General features: G+C 28.6%; 1 protein-coding gene across 3 annotated transcripts in view; it reads right to left on the reverse strand.

Annotated features, from left to right (window-relative positions):
• LOC112596298 (serine-rich adhesin for platelets-like) overlaps nt 1-16,222 on the reverse strand; it is a 46,108-nt gene that overhangs the window by 11,995 nt on the left and 17,891 nt on the right. For all 3 annotated transcript variants that reach the window (XM_025341897.1, XM_025341896.1, XM_025341898.1), the window contains exons 6-10: nt 3,104-3,268; nt 2,650-2,988; nt 1,624-1,806; nt 1,456-1,560; nt 422-835 (exon numbers count right to left, since the gene is read on the reverse strand). In XM_025341897.1, the coding sequence (XP_025197682.1) occupies nt 422-835; nt 1,456-1,560; nt 1,624-1,806; nt 2,650-2,988; nt 3,104-3,268 (1,206 nt within the window). The remainder of the gene's footprint in view (nt 1-421; nt 836-1,455; nt 1,561-1,623; nt 1,807-2,649; nt 2,989-3,103; nt 3,269-16,222) is intronic.

Genomic DNA, 16,222 nt, shown 5'->3' on the forward strand with positions numbered 1-16,222 from the left:
ATAACAAAATGGGCAAATATAGTTTAACATAATATTATAACTTTTAATTCACAAAGAGATTATTTTTCAAAATGTTATAAATTATAATATAATCTACCTACGTTTGAAAATCTAATAATTAATTATTAATTGTTTAATAAAAGATTAATTATATTAACAAAAATGTTTACATTTAAAAAAAAGATCAATAACCAAAATTAACAAGAAACTATAACATTAATTTATGCAAAAATAACATTCATCAGTATCTATAAATTGAATAACCACAGAATAATCATGAGGTTTAAGATTGATAAGAATGTGAAAACCACATAAAATATTGTATTGTATGATAATAATTTTAAAAATAACTCATAGAAATAACAATTAAAAAAACATTTCAGTAACTGTGTTACCTTATACCTAATAGATAATAAATTACCAGTGGCTTGTTGAAATTTATGTTGAAGTGCCTTGATTGAATCTCCGCGCACCAAACTTGATCTTGGAGTGGACTGTGGTGATTCTTCAGTTTTTTCATGTCCATTTAATTCTTTTGATGAACGTCTGCTGTCTTGTTTAAAACTTTCTTGGCTAAACCTTTTTTGGATATTTTCAAATTTGTCATTGGTTCGACTTCTTTTTACCACTTTGTTTCCATCAACGCGATCAGACTCATTGAGCTCTTCAGTGATCTCAGTAATTTGAGGACCAGTATCTTTGCCGATAGCTGTAGTGACTGTTGTGACTTTAGCAATGCCTTTTTTGGCATCTGAATTATCTGGGTTCTGATAAGTATAATGCCCTCGAGTAAGTTTTCCTGATGGTTCTTCGTCATTCACAGAAGACAATTCACCTATAACAAGTCAAATATCATGTAAATATACGTGTATCTATAGTAATTTTACGTTATAAATCAGAATTATATTCTAATTATACATATATTTCTAATAATTGTTCAAACCTTACCTAATACCTAAAAATTAAATTAAAATTAAGTACCTGATAAAATCAATTTATGTTCCCATTGTATTTGTGAAATTCGAAAAATTATAAAAGCTATGATAAAAAAAAGAAATACTATAGGCCATGTGTATGAAAATATTAAAAAACTAAAAACTAGGCCAAAACTCAAGACACAGTCCAAAGAAGGTTTCATTTAAAAATATATGATACACTAAGTTAAATGTAATATAGTAGTCTTAGCACTTGCTGTTGCCATACACAAATAACGGCTTTTAAAGTGCTTCGAGTTTTTTTGTGTTTTAATTACGTTTTGGAAGAAGTCCAACTTGAATTATTTTGTTTTATTTTCACCTAGCCTAACACTCAATCACGTGCCACTGTTACATAACATAATGTATGATATAAATTCGCCATTTCTCATAATAGTTTAATTACAAAATGTATTTAATAAACTACGCAATTAAAAAAATAAATTTAAAATGTATGATATGGTCATGTGGAGATACTAACCTTTCAAGAAATCTTGTGTGACTGAAACATTTCCAGATCCATCGGATCGCATAACACTCTTTGATTGAAATACTGTCGACTGACTTTTACTTTTAACAATAGTTTCTAAAACATTTTAATGTTAAATTATTCAAAAACCAACGTATTACACTTAATTTCTTAAATTACCATTGTTTTGATCATCTGTTTTTTTAATAATCGAACGCAACGAAGTTATTTGACTGGGGTCAGTAAATTCATTTTCTTCAAATGTTGAATACAAACCCTCATCTTTAGTATCGAGTATAAAACTATCTCTGAACTTTGCTTTTGGTTTTTGTCTAGGTTGTGATTCCAACTTGGAACTCTCTTCTGAAAATTAATATAATAATATATTAATTGTTCATTGAATAAAACCTAAGAAATGAGTTAGTAACTAACAAGTGATGAAAAGAATAATTTTTTCAAAGATTTTTATGATACAGAAATTTATAAAATTGTTACTAATCAGTTTTGTGATTAGTAATCACAAATATTAAAAATATATAATAAAATAAAAAAAAAAATTAATTAATTAAATTAAATTAGAATAAAATAAAATATTTGTTCATCTAACATACCAATACATATTTATTTTAGAGAGTATGAAAATATGTACTGTAGACGTATAGTGTTTAAATCGAGGGAGGCTCAGGCAAACAGATTATCTCTTTCTTTTTTTTAAATGTATGTATTTCCCTTCTAATTATATCTTAATCGATAAGACGTAAGTATATTTTTTTTACACTTTGCTATCCCCCCTTCAATAATAATCTTATTATAATAATAATTTTCCTTCAATTCGATCACTTTCGATGTGTTTGTTGATATACTTCAAAGTTCAAATTAACAAAATGTAATAATAATATGACAGAATGAGATGGTTTTAAAATCTCATGATATAAATATAGAAAATTATGTAAAAATATTATGTACTTATAATATGTAGGTACCTACACAACACCCAAAATCTGTCATTCAAAATTTACCCTTCGCTATGGATTGTTTGATTTGAACAATGCGATAAAAAACTTTAAATTCATAATAATTGCGAATACTTTGATGTATGACACTACGGAAGTTAATATATTATAATATTACCTACAACCGTACTTGTAGTCTGTATTGAATACCTAACATAAAGTTTTGAAGATAATACCGTTATAAATAACTTACTTGCGTGTTTTTCATGCTTGAGCACCAAATCCTTTAGTTGCGGAGATACCGGTGGTTCCGGCATGTCGTCGTAAATTGGTTCTTCTTCGTTTTTGCCGATGCTCTGTAACGCTTTAAGCCCAAACAGTGGTTTGCCCTTATGGTCGGTAATCAGCTGATCGACTCCGCCTTTTTGCTCGGAAGACGTTGTTTGATACACAGTGCTTGACGACTCTTGTACCGTATACGTGTTCTGGGATTGCAACGCTTTCAAACCGTACGACTTATGTTTTTGATCAGAAACCTGAGTGTCCCGCGAGTCAGTTTCGCAGTGGGCAGACGACAGCGAGGAATCGTTTTCTGATAAAGAAATAACAAGCTTCAATAACAATGACGTAGAAATAAAAATAGATCATTGATCTGAGAAACGCGTAGGTATTATAATGCAACGAGGTTTGTGTATTATTGAACTCACCGCTTACAGACGATTGATTGGCGTTGTTTTTCCTGAGAGCTCTCAATCCGAACAACGGTCTACCATTGTCGTCAGTGGGACCCACGCCGTAGCTAGACGTAATCAAATCAGTAACGTTTTGTTCTTGATAAAGGTTTGCGCTACTGCTGAATTGATCACTTTTTACTGTGAAAAAATAATTAAATAATTTAATGACAAAAATAAATAATTAAAAAAAAATGAATTATGACATAAAATACCCGAATAAACAACAAAATATGGCTGAAATTGTATTAAAAATATAGTATAAACCTTAACCGTAAGATAAAACGTTTTGAATCATTTTCAAAATAAAAGCAAATAAAATAATTATATTATTATTTTATAATAATTAATAACCAACAATTAAAAATAATACATCACACTAGACATAATAAACAACATTACTGTTGTCATGTTTGCAGATCACAAGAAAACACGGGGCGACCGTTTATTGCACCAAAATTGATAAATAATATGTTATGTTTTATGTTAATTTTGTGGTTTTGCCTATGTTTTTTTGCGATTAATAATATTATTTTTATTTTTAAGTACCATTACAAGGAAGAAAAATAAATGTTGGTTATTAATTTCACGCTATGAAAAATGTTTTTATTTATATTTTAACTATTGTCTGCTAATATATTATTGTCAATAACAATTACGACACGTTACTTTATGTTATAATAATTATTAAGTTAATATCAGAAAAATTCCTAGTTGTTTAGTCTAATAGCATAAAAATAATAGTTATTTTACTGCGATTGTAGCTGCTATTTAAATCTCGTAATGTAAATGTATTAATGCATTATACATTTATACCTATAGACATGTATAATAGGCATACATTTTATACAATAGCAATAATGGCGCCATACAATGATTCACTTCTCATATATAGAGGGTACAATTAGTTATACATTCAGTGTTATCGATTTCAAAACATATTTATTTTATCTAGATAAGTACTATAAAAGAGATATCGGCGCGATCAAGGAGATGTAGTACACTCGTACCACAATATTATGATAACGCATTAATTTTTATAGGAAAATGATAATAATTGCTCTTTAATACAAATGTACAAAAAATACCGTTGATACCGACTGCCAAGCAAAATGTATACATCTAGAAATATTATTTATGCAAAATTAATAAAATATCTAAAACGGAAGACAATTTAATATACTCGCAAGCTTACAGAAAGACGAAAAACGACTTTTGAAAGTGTTATTAATTTATTACATTTTATATTATGTTTACGACTTTACATATGCTAACAGTTTCAATTGAATTAATTCTTCCTTAGTATCTACTTAAATATTATAATTTTAAATTTTAATTAAGTCGATTATTTTTTTTTTCATGTCTAACTATGTATTTTCTGTGTGGCGCCCATAAATTAAAGGTAATAATATTTTTTGATAAAACCATTATTTAAATAAATTCAATTTTTATAATATCGATAACAAGTAGCAATATTTGATAGAAAGAATTTCTAAATTCATATAGGATTATGTCAATGATATCCGCAGCATGGTTAGTGATGTGCGTATCGAATGCTTTATCGTTTTATATTACTTATTATATCTAGGTATTATGGGAAAACATCAAATCTGTATAGATAGTGTCAAAGAACTGTTACGTGACGGTTTTTTTTCCTAATTTCCATATCGATTATGTTACGCAACTGCAATTTCCTATCGTGGTAACAAACATTTGGGAGCGTAAAAAAGTAACTCAACTACAGTAAAAAAAAAAAAGCTCTTACACAAGATCATCATTTTTATCGGCCAATATTAAAAAATATTAAAATGTTTATGCATAAAAAATAAATAAATTAAGAAACGTCTGTAAGACCGGGTTTACACTACACCGTGTAGTGTTATGTTCCGTACGCTTTTTATTTATTTAATACATAAGTAACAAAATTTTTGTAACGCATTACTTACAAGGTGAATATATTCAGTTCTACACGACACGGTATAGTGAAAGCGGTGGTTTAAGATTTTTGTACACACAAATAATACAACTACTTTTGATGATAAATAATTTTTAGCTGATTTTAGTCTTAATGATTTTAACATTATAATTAAAGAAAATATAATTTAACCATTGAACGTATTTTTTTTATTTAGAAAATTTTATGGAAGTATACCTAATATTGAGACAGACAGATATAAATGTCGATATATTTAGGTTAAGGTTAACAGAGGTTTTATTTTTTTGGTTGGAAACGAATCAATTTGTAGCTAGACATTTTAAGTTTCATTTATTGTTTACACAGACTATCTTAGGAACAATTACGTCAAATATTCATAACCCCATTTGTCTGAATTAAATCACTGTGTATTAGCCAACAAGTGAGTATACCGAAACGGAAAGTACTTTAAACATACAAAAAACGGCTAATTATAGGATTAAATATTATGTAAAACATTTTCATTCATTAAACTCTAATAAATGCTCATAATATAATATTTCTATACTGAACACAAATTATAAATAAGTATTTTGTTTTATTTAGTAGGTATATATCATTTCAAAAGCACAAAAATTGATTTTATGCGTAATTTTTTAAAAATACGATATAGATACCTACTGTCAAAAGCTCTATCAATTATTGTCTAAATCTAAGAATTAGAAATATTTTGAAATTTTATAAGCTTCTATGACCAATAATTATTTTTAAATACATAAAATAATTTCAGGGCAATAAATGATATAGGTATAATTAATTTAGAAAAAAATATTTTAAACACACGAGGGTACCTTTATAGATGCCAAGGTGACTAACAAATGTACATAACAAACGATGTTATATAGTTATGACCTATATATGTATCGTCATTTTTAGTACACTATAATATTATATGTGTGCGAGATGATATTTTGTTTAAGTTTTTATTGTAATAGTGAATTTTTTTCATTATTCGCAGGAAATGACCAACGGAAATACGGTTACGGACTACAAAATAATTGACCGGTGCGCGTGTGATTGAGGAGTGTCACCCATATAATATACTAATACCACCTACCTATATATTATATATAAGCTATAATTTATGTATACCTATAATTTATTTTCAAAATATTCTCCCAGATGTTTGCATTATTCAATTTAAGACTATAACATATAATATTCAAGGCATGAGCGTTGTAAGATAATTTGCCACTAACAACCTATTGTTATTTAAAACAGGAGTGGATTGTTTAATTCGATATCTATAACAGTATATATATGGATGTATCAAAAATAACATATGCGAATAAAAAATAAATGGTATAAGGCCCCGTAACCTAATAACATCTGACCAAATTTAAGTAATAATTAATAAACTAATATTAGAATTAACAACTATAGGTACTTATGACAGTGGGTAATAGTTACCAACACATAGTTCAGTAATTTTTATAGTAAATACAATTTATAGTTGTTTACTTGTATGGTAATTTCATATATACGTCGCTTAAATTTGCATGCATTTATTGTACCATAGAAGAACAGATTATGTAATTTCTCGAATGATAAAAAAATTAAACATAGTGAACTAAAATGAGAAAATTGAAAACTTCACAGTCTGGTAGATTGATTATAGTTTAGAAGCGCGAAAGTCAAAGTAGTTAGACTAATTGATCCGATACAGAGAATATAAAATATATACATACTAACATTTTAGTGTTTTTAAGTATAGTAATACACACCTAACGCATGTAAAATCTCTAAGTTATAAATGTATAATATATGCAAGTTGAAATGAATTATTTAGTTTGATAATTTTAATTAGAAAATTTCTTAAAGACACTAAGAAAAAAATTGGCACGACTTTCGGCAATACTTAGTCCGGGTCTAATAGCCTTCAAGGGTTATTTTAATCACAATTCCTAGATTTATGGACACGAGTATAAACTTGTAGCTTACACCCACATCGAAGTTCCGATATATTAAAATACACTACTTAAAACGCACACTTTTATCGTTATTATTTAGTGAAATAAGTCCATACAACAATATAGTTTGTATATAGTGGAAAAACGTGATGTCATTTATTATTACCGATACGAAAAAGCATCTGGCAATGGGCCCGTCACGAATTATCACCACTGACACGATTTTTAGTTAAAATTAAAACGCATTTATTGCCCATATTCACTTGATCAGTAAACAAGGATATTGTGTTATAAATGTTATACCTACATATAAAATTTGTTGTTGAAGTTTAAGATATCAATATTTAAAAAATTTTATTAGTGCAAACAAAAACAAATTTGTTTAAATAATGCCTAAATACTACATTATTATTCGTACGTATTTATGTACTTACAATAAACTTATAAACTATTATGTATTCGTTGTATTATAATTGGTAAATATAATAAACTCACCTAAAATATATATATTGTATATTTAATTTGTTTTCAAATACTGAATATATTAACAAATATTTACACAATAAATAGATAGGTACTTAGATAATTATTATTTATTCATTCTATTTTCAAAATCGATACAACAGAGTTAATCATAAAAATAATTAAAATCGTAATTTATGTCTTGAATTAAGTTTTTTTTTTAAATTTTTAATAAAGAAATTGTATAATACAAATAAGCTATATGCATAAATTTTAAGTTATTTAAAAAAAAAAAACAACTTAATTAATCAAAGATTTGCTATACAGATATTAATTATTATATTTTATAGTTTCGTAGTATTACACTATTACAGTAAACTGTAAATGTCTAAGAATTAATTTTCTTCTTACATTCATGTTTGGTATAGCTGCAAGCCCCCCCTCCCGCTAATTAAGATATTACCTAATTTTTATTGCATTTATTTGCATTTTATACAGCGTCTTGGAGGGCGATAAGGAGGACTGATAACTGATAAGGTGACACTTGCAATATTAAAATAAATAAATAATTTTTTTTACGATGTGGTATAAAAAATAGAATTTATGGTAAGTGTATTATTTTTCGCTGGCCCCCCTGAGAAAAATTTCTACGGGCGGCCTTGTATAGCTGTACATAAAATATAAGGGTAGCTTATAGACTATAGTAGTTAAATAGCTTAAGAATAGCTAATAAAATAATTATAAACAATATCATTTCTTATTAATTGTTTGTTCATTTATATTAATAAAATATAATAAGTAAATAAATAAGTGCTAATAACTAGGACACGAAAGTTTATGCATTTGCGTTTTTACTGAAAATACTGAAAAATTACTAGATTAGCTGCAAATTTGAATAACTATAACCAAATTTTGTTTTAATAATATTGAAATTACATACCTTAAAGGTTTTCTTATTTATTCTCATATTTTTAAAAACTTTCATTATTAATGGCATAGTATATTAGAATTAAATATTATGTAATTATTAAAATAAATTACATTTAAAAAACCATCAATAAATAAAATATAAAATTAATTTATAATTGTATTTAACGGCGCGGCGTCGACAGTGTATTGCAATATTTAAAATAAAACATGTATATTCAATAACTTATATTTGGTACCTATTTTAATTTATTTTTATTTTTAAATTAAAATTAAATAATATTTTTAGTTACCATTCAACGACATTTAAATACAAATTATAAAGTTAAAAGGTTTTTTACTTATGCATACATAAATTAAAATAAAAAATTAAGTGCATTATAAGTACATGCATATTTCAGTAGTTTTTATAGTGCATACACTTAATAACTTAACAATCAGTATATTATCATCAAACAATATGAAGATTCAAGATTATATAAGTAATATAAGTATTTAACTAAATAAAGACAAATTATCTGTGTACATTTGTTTTTTAGAACACTTATTAGTTATTATACCTATGACCTATCTATACTTTGTACTATCCGTACATTTTTATTAAATAATATTTAATTAGTAATTATTACATAGATATATTTATTAGTTTTACAAGTGCTTAACATTTGTTTTAGTAATTCTAAAACGGTTTATGTCTTTCTACTTCAGATGCCAAGTACAACAACGTATAACATAATAGTCGTTGACATTTTTTGTTAATCACTTAACCGCATCGCATCTACCTTCCGGCTATATTTTATATTAAGTACAGATAATAGTGTTTGATCTGGTAGTTTGAATTTTAATTAGACGCGCATAAATAACAATGTAATTTTTAACCGGATAATGCAATAACTAAAGTGTGTACGTTATAACGTAAACGACAATAGTTTAATCAATAATTAACTCTGATTATTTAATAACACAATGATTTGCTGATGTGCATGTTCAATAACTTTATCAAAATTAGAATAAAATGATGCTAAGATTGTCGAAATTTTGGGTTTAAATTTTGAAAAATAAGTTAGGACTAGAGTTTAAGACGTCGGGTAATAATTTACATTAATAGACGTTTAAGTACAAAAATTATGCTGATGAAAAAGTTATGAAAAAAATAATGACGTCGAAGGGCACAACATTTAATTTCAAATACACAATTGAATTTAAAAAATCGTAGAAAGTAAAATCTCGCCGGAACGAATTAACTATTAAGTTTACCGTTCCGGAACAATATGACGTGTTAATTTGTACGAAATATATTTTTATTTAGAAAGAAATAATACTCTTAAAGTTAAAACTAGTTGCTATATAAATTACTAGTTAAGCAGTAAGCAAAAGTTGGTAAAAATTTAGGAGGTAACCTTTATAGCATTTTAATGATAAAATGACATAGGTAATTAATTTAATTAACTTTCTAATGAGGTCATTTCAAAATCTTGTAGTTAGGTATACGTTAATAATTAATTTAAATAAAATTATTAGTGCAAAATAATAAAGTAGGTACAGAACTTACATTCATCAAAATATTTTTAATAAATTCATTTATACTCAATTAATACATATACTATATTCTACTTTTAAGTTATAAGGATCTAACATCTACCGGGTATCGTCAAATGGTTTATTTTATATAACATGTATATTGTAAAATACGAAGTATAATATGATGCTTAGATTATTAAATATACTTAATACTTATAACTTGCATGTATTTAGTCATTTATATTTAAATCATACTTAAATAAAATTGTAACTAAAGGTATTCAAATTGTTTAAAAACTGCATTTAAGTTATTAATTTTATTATTGAACAAATAAAATTACGTTTTATAATTTATTAAAACGTTGGCATGCTTATTGTATGAAACTATGAACAATTTAGACATTTTAAATGGCCATTGTACTTTTTTGTACTTTTTATCTATTAATTAAATATTTATATTAGAAAAAAAAATAAATGATAGGTAGTACCTAGATACCTACGCTAAAATATTTCATGAAAAGTTTATTTTTAGATTTAGGTCATAGTTATTATTTATTTCAACGTATATATGTGTATAGATTATACAAAGTATTAAAGAATAAAGATTATATTATAAATAAAATGTATTTTGTAATATAAAAAATAAAATAAATAGCCTACCTATTACTTATTAAAATTAAATATTGATATTAATTGACTTTATGAACAAATACATTATTCATTACGTTTTTTCTTATTTCAATATTGTTTTATAAATAGATCATTCTATTAATTTGTTAAATTTCCAAGATATAAAAAATAAGCTTAAATTTTACAAATCCGAAACTGGAGCATAGAACATTTTATGCTCTACAACCTGGACAAATAGTAAATGCTGTTACTAATACTATTATAATTTAATAGTTTAGTTGAATTATTGTTGATACACATACATCGAAATAATAGTTAAAAATAAAAGTTTTAGAGATATTTAAGATGCAAAGTAGTTTTCAATAGGTGATCTAATGTAATATTATTTAAAAATATTAAACATTCATCAAAAATCAACCCATTATAAATAATATTCTCATCCTAAAATCCTAAAATTAAATATCCGATCTGTTAGTCCTGTAAAATTAATCCATTACACTATTATAGCATAAGTACAAGTATATTTTCCATAATATAACAATATTAATGCATAAGTATATTGTTGAACAAAATAGATATTAGGCATTTTGTTCTTTTAATTTGATCATTAAAAACTGTATTCGATTTAAAACGAAATACCTATCAAACATACGAGAAAAAAAGGAAACTTTTTCGAAACCACATTAATAGCATTGGACACCGTTTAACAACAATAATATAATATTACCTATACATTAAGTACGATAAAAATATGGTCATTGTATGGCAGCGGCCAGATGATATTTAGTACGTGCGAAATTTTATTATAATATATTACAATAGAAATATGGTGGTGACGAATATATACGATACAAATAAATAAAAACCGGAATGTTGACATTTAGTACCTACAAGTTACAACGTAAGATTTTTCGTTTCAAAATCAATAATAATTTTAGGCACTTTTAAAAGTCATAAACAGCCTATTTTAGTTTTTATACAAGAAAACGCACACCTGCAATTTATGTATACCTATATTATATTTTATCTACCTATACACACATGATGTACACTCGTCACCACGTCATGATTTAATGTTAAGACCGGTAGGTTGACATTAAAGTGTTTTCGACCGTTAAAAATACTCTTAACCCAATGCCCCAACGGCGGCCGATCGAAATGATGACCGGCATTATATAGCGTCCGATTAAAATTTATAAATAGAACCGCGCGCATAGGTATCAATCGAAACCGCCGCACTATCGATACCGGCTCTTCGCCTACCCGCCTCGCGGTCCGGCCTAGTTGTTATTGCCGTGATCCGTCCGGATGAACGGATATGTCGCAAAGACCAAAGGTCGTAACGAGATTTAGCGAGACATCGATATCACGACACTTGCCCGGCGGAGAACAACATACTAATAATATTATGGTTTTTCGTACGATTTTCCTGATACCGGCAGCAAGACCCGAGGATCGAAGTACCAATGCGTACTTTTAAAATATCACGCGGTGGTTTAGCACGTTTAACAGTAACAAAATTCAATGCTCGAATTGAGGAGGCGAGACGGAGTTCTTGGTATTTAAAAAAAATATTTATGCGTACCTACCCCGAGTATCGATATCCTCTAATCAACCAGACGTGTTTAAATAATATACATTTCGCATACCACCCTTCCGATTTCTCAACAATTCGAGTACCGATAAACAACACGCGGCAATATTTAATCGCGCCGACCAAAATATTTATTTAATTTATTTTTATTTTTTTTTTTTTCATGTATGGCAATTTAATAATATTCTGTACGTACCTATGTAATACCACCAGTCGGCCGCGACTTGGCGACGGGCCCTGTTCGCGCGTCTTACGCACACAGAGTAGACTTCTTGTGATTATTCGACAAAAACGTCCAAACGCACTCCGATCACTCGTCGACGGACGTGCGCGTAATTAATTTTCGCGGTCACCGGCGGAGACAGAGGAGATCGAAAACGGAAAAGCGAGTTAGGTGTTGACGACGAGGGGTCCGTAACGATATACGAAATTATTATCTATCCGAAAATCGGACGGACGCGGCGACGACAACGTACGTACGTGCGGTCCGGTGCCGTGTGACGGATTGCCTGCCGCATGTGGCATGTCGGACGTCCTAACCGAGAAGACCTCCTAACCGCATCACTCGCGCACCCGTCCCTCCTACCCCCTCCGGCATCACTCAAACCGTCGGTTTGGCGGCGCGGTGCGCGGGGTGTCGGCCGCCACTGCCGCCGCCGTTTAGGTATATCATATTATTATTATTATTATTATTTTTATTATTATCATGTCTCATCGTATATAATAATATAATATAATAATGACGCCGATAAAATAATATTATTATTTTCATCATTATTATTATGTTGTACACTGTTCACGTCCTCTCCGTTGACGTCGTCGTCGTCGTCGTCGTCGGCCGATAACCCGACAACACGAAAACCTCATAGCTCCGGACGAACAAGACAAGTGTGTGCGTGCCCAATAAAACTAATAAGCAATAACAATTATTATTATAGGTATACAGCGAGATGCGCTATATAAACACTCGCCGCAATGCTTCTTAACGGTGTCTCTCCGTGATAATAATAATATACGTATTAACCTACCTACCTAACACACGCGCGTGTGTGTACGTTTTTACTCAAACAGGTTGTTCGCACGCCAGACCGTATAATATTTTCATGTATTATGATATTATAATATTATGGGTAGGTATAATACTCGTACGCGCGTAAAACATACGTCGGTGGTCGTCGGTACGTTTTTCACGTGTACCTACATAATGCGATACGTATTATTAAGCTCACACGTCCGTCGGCCGTCGGTTACGATGTTTACAATAACATAATATAATATCTTGCACACCCGGGTGTGAGATCATAAATCCAAATCGTGTGTCTGGGTCGTCCGCGATAACGTCTACTACCCCTAAGTCGTTCCTACCCCCAAACCGGGCGAGACGGGCGTGGTGGCGGGTTGTCCGAAGGCGCGCAGACTTAACAACAATATCGTATCTTTACCATCGTGCCATCGTGACGTGTGTGTACGCGCACTGCCGCCGAATGGAAGCGATCGTCGTCGAACCCGACCAGCGCCGCGTCATCGTAATAATTTTCTCGGTTATTGGCAAACGGACAGATTTCGATGTATAAATATAAAGCCCTAAAATATTATAATACACTCTCTATTAGCCGATACAATAATATACACTACCATGCGATGTAATATATATATATAAATAATATTTAAAATACGCGTCTCCGTAAACGGTCTGTTCGGGTTTTCGCTAAACAGGAGCGGCATAAACTATTTCTGTATATAGTACGTATTGTGGTATACGCACAGACATGTGTTCACGATTTTTATGGACTGCATTTACAGTTTTGATTTATGTGAAAAAAAAACGCAGTTGGGCGACAAAATATTATATTGCGTGTGTGTGTGTGTGTGTGTGTTTATTGTAGTTGTTGATTACCGGGACGAGTGATGGTGGTTCATTGGTGCGAAACGATATTTTAATGACCGGTGATCGAATGGTATAAGTAGTGCCACTGTATAGGTAGTGTCTACGAGTATTATGCCATTAAAGTACCTCGTATTATTACATGGGCACGTATAATAGTAAATTCAAAAAACCGTTTGGCGCGCGCCGCCGCGGTTGGTGGCGCGTTGGAATTTGGAATAGGTGTGCGATATTTTTTAGCGCGACGTGCGTACTTATATATCATTATTATTAATATTATTACCGACGAAATTCGACAGAACCGGCCGATCAACAGAGATTATATTTTATCGACATAATTATTTATGTTTTTGTTTAGTTGTATTGTACACACGATGTAGACACGGCCAGTGTTGGAAATGGTAATTATTAGGAAATCCTAATTTTAGTTTTACTGCTATCCGATATTTAGTTAATCATTCAAATTGTTTTTAAGCCACTTGTCGCCTATGTATAATTGAATTGATAATATACACTAAATTTATAAATCGATATATAAATATCGTAGTTTTACATAAAATAGTATAATATTATGTAGAAACAAAAATAAATGGTGCGCTGACGTACAAAACATAAACTACAAAATGTATATTATTATTAATCACGTTTTAGAATTAAAATATTGAATCAAACATTTTTTTAATTAGTTACCGGCAATGGCCTATGCATAAATTCAATAATAATTATAAATTAATAATTTACTTTGATTTATGAACCTGCACAAAGTATCTACAGAAATACGCAATACGACGGTTTTTTTTCTGTATTACTATTTGGTTGAAAACAGGCAGTAAAATATGCCAGTGTCGCCGTGTTGAAATGTTCCTGAACGTTGATTCCGGCAAGTCGTTTTCAATTGAATAAAAATATGATTTCACTATTCATCGTCAATTATAAGCACACGCTTAAATTACAGTAAGAACTAAGAAGATTTCTAAGCTTCCGGCTGCCCGTAACAATTTCTCATTTTCCGTAAATTAGTGGTTTGGTATATGAACAATAATTACATTTCATAAGTAAACCGGAAACCAATGTAATTAAATAAAATGAACCAAAGTGTTAAATTCGTCAAATATTGATTGTTTAACATATACAATTTTACATTCGACACATCGACACACTAACTTAGTATTTCTTATATTTTTGAATATTTGATGCTTCCGTTCACCAATACTAGGGAAATTATATTATGTAACAAGCTCAAAAGTGTATGATATTATAATATATATATATATATATATATATGTAAGTGATATAATCATATAACTTACATTTTTAAATTGGTAAGGTAATCAATAATACAATAAAATACACTTTTTGGTTTTTACAAATACTCGTTTAAAATATTGTTATCGCCGGTTAATTTTTTTTTTGGCATGGTCGTTATTATTTTAAATATACATTTAATCACGTCATGTTTGTTCAATTTTTTTTAACATTTTAACATTTATTACTTGTCCTTGTAATTTTCTTATTTAGTGTGTATAATTATATTTGAGAACAAAAACTATGTATAGATCTAATTATTTTATACATATATATTATAAGTATTTTATTTTTAAGTTTATTTAAAACATGCGATTTGAGATGTAAAATACTTTGTCTTCAATTATGATGATGATAAAATATATTTATTTTGTATTACATTTGTTGAAGTTTTTAAAACTATGAGGAAAAATTTAAAATAAACTTAAATCGGCATAATAGTAGGTAATAAAGAGTCGGTTCTAAGTTTTGTCTCGATCATTTTTACTGATCATTTTATATAAATTCTATGAGTATATGCATATCATAAAATATCAAGTGACAGATGTCAAATAATGGTATCAACTTCTCGTTTGAAAAATTAGAAATTGATTGAGTAGCAATCTATCAAAATATAGTAAATAATATTATGTATTGTCTAACCACAATAAACATTTTTATTACAAGAATTTTCAACGAGAATCAAATACTTTATATTTACCTGATTCAAAATGTTCACGAATAATAATATATATATTATTTAATAAAATGAAAAATCAAAACAAAGTATTTTCAAAATATAATGAAAATATGCTCTTCTGGGTAAATTTTTTTATTAAAAAGATGATAAAAATAAAACTTATTTGGATCTATAGTTTACAACTTAACATATTATATTAATTATTTT

The sequence above is a fragment of the Melanaphis sacchari genome, unplaced genomic scaffold (assembly GCF_002803265.2).
Source record: "Melanaphis sacchari strain LSU unplaced genomic scaffold, SCAv2.0 Contig31_pilon_pilon, whole genome shotgun sequence".
Lineage (NCBI taxonomy): Eukaryota > Metazoa > Arthropoda > Insecta > Hemiptera > Aphididae > Melanaphis > Melanaphis sacchari.